This window comes from Microtus oregoni, unplaced genomic scaffold (assembly GCF_018167655.1).
Source record: "Microtus oregoni isolate MIOR12 unplaced genomic scaffold, Mior012 000054F_ref0000373, whole genome shotgun sequence".
NCBI lineage: Eukaryota > Metazoa > Chordata > Mammalia > Rodentia > Cricetidae > Microtus > Microtus oregoni.
The window spans coordinates 14,577,811-14,586,739 of NW_024543830.1; the positions used below are offsets into that span (position 1 = coordinate 14,577,811).

Here is an 8,929-nt window from a genome sequence, read left to right on the forward strand (position 1 = left end):
TCTTCAAATTAAAAAATGAAACTAAAGCCAAACGTGATGGGTGAACAAAATAAATCAAAACTTAAATTTCAGGAACTCCGGCTCTTCAAACCAGCAAAGCCCCCGACTCGTGCACTTTGGTGAGGCTTAGAGTGCTTGCCCCGGCTTCTTGCACGCCAGCAAACAGCAACCTCATCGTGTTGAGGACCGAGAAGCAAAGGATCCCCTTCACTGCAAACAAAGGGGGTCACTGTAACACTATGATCCTTCAGAATTGACACACCGTGATAGTCAAAATGAAATTGATGGTCTCCCTGCTTCTTGCTCAAGACATACAAGATCTGAGCAGCAGCAAGTACCCGCTCCGCTGCAAACAAAGGGGTCAAGGTTTGCCGTCAATTCACTTCCAGGCAGAAAAACATTTTCCTCAAAAGAAACAATTTATTTAGAATAAAACAAAAGCAGCTCAACTGTGAGCCCATGTTTGAGTGACAGCTACTTTTAAGCTGTGTGAGCCATAAAAAGGGTTTTTCTTTACTTTTCCAGAAATCTTGTGTACACAGCACAAAGCAAAGAGGTCATTTTTCCACTTAAAACACCGGCATTGGCATCACAATAGCAGATACACAATGTTAAGCTGCCATTTTAGTAAAATGCACAAAATACTAAACAGATTAGCTTTCTTCCATCAGAGGCCCATGTAAACTCCACATAAGCCACAACTTTTCTTCAAAAAGGTCCATTAGAGCTTTGAATTCCGTATCTTCATCCGCTGTTCACCAGTTTTGCTTGCGGGAGGGGGAAAAAAAGGTTATTCAGTACAAACGTTTACAGTATTAAAAATATATATATTTCCCCTATGCCATTATAGATGAACATAGTATTAACAAGACCTTCCTGGATAGTCCACTTTAACTTCAAAAAGCACCAATAATATCCACTGGCACAAACCTTGAAATGAATTTACTATATGAATACACAAATAACAAGTAGAACAATAGAATTTGATTTGTACTCTTTTAAGACTGTCATCAAGGATTTTAGAACTGGAAATATCCTTTATCCTCAAATAACTGAATAAGCACATGGCCACATGTTCAGGAAAAAGCAAATTTATGACCAACTCATAATTAACCAACATCTGCTCTAAATGTAACTTTAAAAGTGTAACAATAGACAGATGGAGTTTAGACAAACCTTCTACCCCTCTATGTCTATTTTGTAACTTATATGGAGATAGACTACCCCATAACTGCAGAAAGGGGTCGGAGCTACAGAGCCATTGACAAACCACCTTTATCTCTGTCACCAAGGGCAGTAGTGTTAAGAATGCACACACACAGTTTACTAGAACACTTCAGGACTCATACTTTTCAATTATGTTCAAATTATACACAGAAGAACTCCGCATCAACACCTGAAGTCATTCCCCACCATAAGAATATCACTCTAGCAGGGCTTACTCTGGCTTTTCTTCTCATACCTTACTCCTATTTCAAAAATCAGACTTTGTGGCAAACACAGGGGGAAAAAAAAATGCAGAAATTGCCTCCATTTTTCCCCACACAAGTCATTAAGGCCCTCTTTCTTAAAAGATCTCATAATTCTGTTACTAACAGAAGTTTTGGTAAATGGTTCTTCTATGGATACAAACTACAGTTCAAGTTGTACTGCAAAATGAGCAATTTTACTAAGAAAAAAAGCTACCTTAATTTAAAAAAAAAAAGAAAAAGTAGTCAGTGAACATAGTTTTAAATAAATCTGGAAATCTGACTCTGAAAAAACAACTCTTACTGCTTTGCATCAAATGATCTAGGTGAGTCAGCCACAAAGAGTGACTCTAACCTTCAAAATAATAACAAAAGCTTATGTAAGCCAGAGGATGTACATTTTAAGAGGTTAATTCTAAAAAGAAACTCATCTTCAGTTTGGTAGTGTACAAAGTACACATTAGAAATTTAGGTTTCTGTATGAAAAATTCTTTACAGGAGGAATCCCTATTACAACCAGCAAAACAATACCCCACAATTAAGTAGAACCATTTGCTAGAAGCTGAGTGATTGCTTAAGTTTCCATACACTTTGAAGCTGTGATCATTAAGTCTTATCTTATTTTTACCAGTATATTTAATACATAAATAGCATACTTAAGAAATTTTCTTTCTATTCATTTTAGTACTTTCTGGAAAGAAAAAAAAAGTTAAAGTACTAAAGTTATTAAAAAGAAAAAAAAAGGGCTGTTAAAAGAAGTATTCAGAGAGGCCAGAAGAGGGTATTAGATCCCTTGGGACTAGGTGCTGGGAACCAAACCTGGGTCCTCTGCAAGAGCAGCCAGCATGTGGTATAGACATACATGCAGGCAAAACAGACATATGCATAAAATATTTTAAAAATTTTAAAAGAATATCCAATATGGGATTCTGACCCAGCTAATGAGATCTAGAAACAGTTTTAGACTGCTTTCAATCAAATTCTGAAGGTTTAAGTGGCCAATTGACAGGTATTATGAACCTGCACAGGAGTGGGCAACACAAATAAGATGATGGCACTTTGTAGGTAAGCACCCAACTAATTTACATAATACATATATTTGGAAATGGCAGCAAGCCACTGTTTCAAAAACACTGAAGCACTACTTGATTAGATCTAATAAAATGTAGCAGTGTCAGATAAGGGTTCAAACATGGAGCAAAAATCAATATTCTTCAATATGCTATTAACCAACAATGTTCCTAAAAAAGGAAAATCATCACAACACATTTCATTAATAGTAAAATTAGATGTCACAGACTTCACTCTCTAACAGCAAAATCATTTGCCCAACTATCTAACAACAACAACAAAATACTAAAAGGTGAATGGCTAGTGAAATTACTTAAACTGAAAAAAATCTATCTACCTAACTAAAAACTATACTTAAACTCCATGTGCACAGACTACACTTTCATCAGCTTCTGAGTAGACGTCTGTATCACACCACTATTGGTTTTGGAAACAAAAGACAATAAAAGTCTTAGTTGTAGATTTCAGGTATTTTTCCTACAGACACACCAAGGTCCTTTGTGCTCATAAGCCTAGTACATTCTTTTTCTCAAAAGTCTCCAAATTAAAATAAAAATTATAAATACATAGTGAAAAATGAAAGTATGATGTAGTAGGTAATGGGGCTATCAGATTGACATGAATTACACACCCATCACAATGAAAAATAAAAATTATATAACATTTCTCTGGGTTATTATTGATGCCATTTCAAATCTACCAGCTTTGATAACAAAAATAAAACATTTGGGCTCTGCAAGGCTTTGAGTAGGTCACTTTCACAAAATAGAAAAAAAAAAGACCATGATTCAAAAACACAAGTTCCTAATCATAACTAAATACCGGACCCTACCTGAAGTCCTCAGTACTTAAACTGAGAAAGAAAATCTTATTTAATAATGGTCTTAGATATCACAAGTAGCGGCAAGAGGAGCACATAAAACAAACAAAAAATAGTATTGTAAATTAACCGAAGCCCTTATTAAGAACCAGATGTCATATTATCCTCAGCTTTTTATTTTGGGTGAGAGGTTTTGTGGGGGAAAGGGAGTTTTGTGAAAGTAAGTTATATTATTTTAATTACAGGCACCGGGAAAATAAAAAAAAAAAATTTCTAACACTGACACTTCAAACCTCTACAGTTAGACAGCAGTCAAAATATTAAACATTAAATTTCAAAGATATTCAAAACACTGTCAATAATGCAATGCCGCTACTCCTGTTTAAATATGAATATAAAAATTTAAGGAATTTTCTTCAAATATATCAAGGGCATTTTACAATAACCTTTTTTTAAAAAGTATAATTTAGATGTCTGATTAATGTCCACAAAGGGAAATAAAAAGGATTACATATAAGCCTGCAGACAAATCTATTACTGAAATTTCTTAAATGGATAAAAAAAAAACACCTTCATTTTTGATTTAAGTATACACAATTAGATTTGCTACACCTCTCAAAGGCAACAAAAAACACCACTGTGCACCTAACTTACCAAAAAAATTCTCATTTTAAAAGCACTTACTCATTTCTTGCAGACCATCTTAAGATGTAAATGGTTTGTAACACAAGTCTCAACTTTTACCAGTTACTGTTACAAACACAGGATACAAAACTCAAAAACTAATGATATAAATGTTAAAGCAAACTTTCTGGGAATAAACTATTTAAAGAAAAATACTCCAATACCTGATTAAAATAAATGAACTTTGCAATACCTGATCAAGGCTTCTAGTATAGGAATTATCTACATACCAACCAAACTATTTTTTCAGTACAGAAGGCTCTTTTCTCCAAATTATGATTCTAAAAATTGTGGGTTTTATCATTTTGAGGATTTTTTTTTAAACTCAAGACTGAGGAAGAAAAAAAAATCTGAAAACAAAAATAATTCCTAATTAAAGCAAATCCATCTTCTTTCTACCTTCAGGGCCCTTTCACTCAAAATAATAGCTAAACTGCCCCAATATCTATTTTAAAGAGGTTTACAAAAATATAGATATAAAAAAACCAACTAAACTAACTGAAAGAAATTTATCTGATTCTGTATCCCATTACATATCACAAAACAAGGAACCATGTCAAAGTAGTAAATACAAGTTACACATGGACTTTAGGACGCACCACGGACAATGATCATGACCAGGTAATCTTCTTCAGATTTGGCCAGTGCCTTGGCAGGGGAATCCAGGAACTGCTGAGAGAACTCACAAGGTGGGAAGGCATGAAGAACCCCCGTGTTTTCTTTGTCTTTGTTGCCTCCCACAGGGAGGCTGATCACCCCAGCTGCCTGCTTTTGCTTTAAATAGGACACAAGGTTCCTAAGTGGCCTCTGAGTAGAGGTGGCAGTGTCTGACGTGGCTGAGGAAGAGGAGGACCGGCTGTCAGAACTTCCAGGTACAGCCAGAAGTATGGCATAACCATTCGGCCCTGCCACTTTGATGCGACGAGTTACTTCATCCAACTTGGGCTGGTCCAAACGGAGACGCTGAGTGATCTTGAGCTGGGCTACTTTGCCTCCAGTTGAACCCTCCACAAGCAGACTGCTAGCAACTTGGAGGTCACCCTGCAATAGATGCATGTTGGAAGGGAAGTTGCTGTTCTTCAGTAGAAGCATGCCTTGCCAAGCCAAACAGAGTTTGGGAGAGGATGCTGCCACAGGAGCTGTCCCTCCATCCTGTTTCTGGGAAGGAGGTTTCTGCTTTGATGAAGAAGTGCTGGTACTGGGTGCATTGCCATCAGACCGTTCTTCTTTTTTCAGAGGGTTTTTTCCCTCTGTGGGAGCAGCTGTCCGGTGCTTTCTATCCCTTTCAGCTGATGCAGAGTTTTTACGGTCTCGCTTCTCACTCTGGCTCTTCTCCAAACTGCCCCGTCTATCTCTGATTGGAGAAGGCCTTTCCAAAAGAAGAAGACGGGATGATCGATCATTGTCACTGTTGTAGCGATCTCTGTTACTGCTCAGTTCTGGACTTCGGTCAGGAGAAGGAGTGCAGTGACGTTTTCGAGGCCGGTCACTCTCAGGCGATCTATCCAGATGCCGTCCTCCACTTTCCTCAGGCAGCCTTCGCTTCCTCGGCTGGTCCCTGCTACTGGGCAAATCCCGATCACCTCTGTCCCGGTCCAATGACCAGCCATCCCTCCTTCGATCCAAGCTATCCAGGGGCTCATAAGCAGTCACAGCACTAGCTGCAGCACGAGCACTGCGTTCTCGAACTGGTGGTGGGGGTGGCACCCAATCAGAATCAGTATAAAGGTCCCTATCACGATCTCTGTATAGTAAGGGTGGTGTCCTATCCCGAGCACTCCTCAAAGGGTCAGGTGCTCGATGTCCAAAAGTATCTGTGACTAGTTCATAATGAGTCAAGGGCAGAGGCTGAAGATACTGCTGCTGGTAACGGTGCTCTGTGTCTGCAAAGTCTACTCTAAGGCGACGATCTGGGCCACCAAGTGGGAATCCACGCATATGGGTCCAGGCAGCATGAGCTGCATCCAAGCTTTCATACTGTATATAGGCCCAACTATCACCTTTTCGGTAGTCTATGGTTCGTATGGTGCCAAATCGATCAAATTCTCGTGCCAGGGCAGCAAGAGGCACCCAAGGTCCCAGGCCACCCACCCAAAGTCGGGTAGTGGGTGTAGCTTTACCATAACCAATCTTGATTGGATTCCGAATTATAATTTTGCCAGACATTGCTAGTTTAGCCCTGTGAGACATGTCTAGATTCTCAAATTTAAGAAAACCATAGGTACTGGTCTGGCCCCGAGAAGGCCTCTTAATGTCCACTTCTGTGATGACTCCGAAACGATCAAAAGCCCTTCTTAGATCATTTTCTGTCACAGTGATGTCTAAGTTGCCCAGGAAAAGCGTCCGGTTGGCACGCTGATCGTCCTCGGGTGAGATCTCATCCACTTCTCGGAAAGGAGCGGCCCCCGCTCCAGCTCCCACCCTGGGCTCCAGACTGTACGCTGGGCGCACTCGGTCATAGAATGGGTAGTCTCGTTCTCTTTCCAGCTCTCGGGGCAATGGGGGTGGGGGTGGAGGGGGCAGGCGGCCAAGAGCCAACTGCTGCAACCGGTAGTCTCTGTATCCCAGCGCGGCCCCGCCAGGGGAAAGTGACCTCTGACCGCCGCCTCCTCCAGGGGCGTGCCGGTGGCTCCCCACGGAGCTTCCCACCACGCTGGACGACGGCGGGTAGGGATCTTTGTCTAACGGGGAGCGGCTGCGGCGCCGGCTCACGTACACGGCTTCTATCTTCAGAGGCCGGTCGTAGAGCACCAGGCGGCCGCGGGCATGCTTGGCCGCCCTCGCGTCCTCGGGCCTCCGGAAGTTCACAAAGGCCACCCGCTCATCCCCGCTGCCAGAACCCGAGAGGTGGCTGATCTTGACACTTACATCACCGAAGCGCTTGAACTCGTGGAACAGCCCGTCCTCCACCGCCTCGTCGCTCAGCTGCGACCCCAGCTCGCTGATCTTCAGCGTCTTGTACTCCACGCCGTCCCCGCCGCCGGGCGCGGAGGAGGCGGCCCCGGAGGAACGTGACTCCCCGCCTCCACCCCGGGAGCTGCTGCGCGACTCGCCCCCGCCGGAGGAATTTTTGGTGCTGGGGGAGCTGTAACTGTGCAAGCGGCTGCTGGAGCTGCCCCCGCCGGTGTCATACTCGCGGCTGCCGCCTCGGCTGCTGGACTTGTCCAGGTGGAGGCTCCGCCGCGACCCGCCGCCGTCCGCCTTCCCGCTGCTGCTCCCATTGCTGCCGCCAGAGCCCCCTAACTTCTTGCTCCGTTCTCCGCGAGAACTGGAGTCCTCGCCGCCGCGGGAGCGCTTGGGCTTGACCGGCGAGCGCTCCTTCCCTTTCATGGTGGAGGGTCGCCGGAGGTCGTCTCTGCGGAGCTGACTAACCCGCCACCCCGCGCTCGTTTCACACAGCGGGCTCGCACGCCGCCATCTTGGACTCCGCCGCGGCAAAGGCTCCCGCCCCGCAGACCTCATTGGTCCATTAACTCACTCGTCAGCCTTCTCATTGGAAAAACTATTTGTCCGTCTTTACATCTCCCCGCGCTCCGGGAAGGCGCCCGCCTCGACGCTGTTATTGGGTTCCCAACGCCCGAGTCGGAGTACCTCATTGGTTATATTCGTTGTCTATCTTAACGGTTCCTCGCGCCAGGCCGTGGCTCCGCCCCTCGCACTTCATGGTCACCTGACCCAAAGCCTGGAGGCGTTGATTGGACCGAAAGTCTGCCCTGTAACGGTACTTCTAGCACGGCGAACGCAGCGAACCCACCTTCTCTTCCCTCTCATTGGCTTGTGACCACGTCCTTTAAGCCACTACTCGGTAAGTCTGGACATCAGTCCTGGTGTTTTGGGGGGCTTTTTTTTGTTGGTTTTTTTTTCCCCTGAGAACTTGGCTCTCCCCGAGCTTGCGAGAGACAAAAGAGCTCCCTCGCTCCTTCTCTCGCTCTCTTGTGACCCCAGTCTTCCAACTTCTCCGGCGGCTGGAGGAAGTTTAAATCTGATTGGCTGTTGGCGAGGGCCCCGATAGGGTAGAAGCGCTGTCCATCACTTACTTACTTAAAGGAGCCGGCCCGTGAACTGCGGCGTCTGAAGGTGAAAGCCCAGAACACGCGCTTGCTGTGCGACGTCACTGGGCTGTCGCGAGATGGTGACAGGGCGTCAGGCCCGCCTCCCCGCGCTTTCGGCGTTCTCTTGAACTCTGCTTAGGGTCCCACGGCGTACTCGGCTGTGCTTCTATCGGTCCTTCGAGTCTGGAACTTGCGGGCTCCGCTCGGTCCTGTCCGAGCGGGCCAATGGGCTCGGCGGCCCCTCCGGTTGCTGGCCCTCGATCCCCTTAGGCGGCGGTCCCGGGAAGTCCAGCCGACACCATCTTAGTCAGCAGCCTGAAAAAGCCCCACCCCCGTGCGCGAGCAAGCGCCTGCCCGGGTCTGTGCAGCTGGCTGGGGCGGTGAGTTCAGGGTTCACTGAGCCTCGGGTCACGCTGACGCCCTGGGCGGTACCGAGTCACTGCCCGCCCGCGGACGTAGGAAACGGCTCGGCGGAGACCTGGCCGCTCTCTGTGGCCGCCCGAGGGCTCGCGGTGACCTGTGCTCACAGCAGCCAGGCCTACCGGAGACCTGCAGGGCGGGCCACTGCAGACCTTCCCTGGCGTCTCTTTGAGGTTGTGAATCCTTATATGGTTTGCAATTACAAAAGAGACCTGGAACGTAAAGTAGCTGTGCTTAGCTTTAATATGTAATGCTTCTTGGGGGGGGGGGGGGGAGCAGCCATAATAAGCTAAATATGGACAGGTCACCCAGAGGAAGTTCTTTGCCAGGGTAGAATTTGGCCATTGATAAATTTAATAAGAGGCTGGGTTCTCAGTAGTTTACCCTGAGGCCGTGCCTGGCTGCTGGAGGAA

At 45.5% G+C, this 8,929-nt stretch overlaps 1 protein-coding gene across 1 annotated transcript; it reads right to left on the reverse strand.

The window, feature by feature from the left end:
- Nucleotides 1-400: 400 nt before the first annotated feature.
- Nucleotides 401-7,629, reverse strand: LOC121437868 (RNA-binding protein 15). The gene is made up of 2 exons (XM_041637972.1): nucleotides 4,644-7,629; nucleotides 401-767 (listed from the first exon to the last, which is right to left on the reverse strand). The coding sequence occupies exons 1-2, from the start codon at nucleotides 7,504-7,506 to the stop codon at nucleotides 745-747; spliced, it is 2,886 nt and encodes a 961-aa protein (XP_041493906.1). The 5' UTR covers nucleotides 7,507-7,629; the 3' UTR covers nucleotides 401-744.
- Between the last annotated feature and the right edge of the window lie 1,300 nt (nucleotides 7,630-8,929).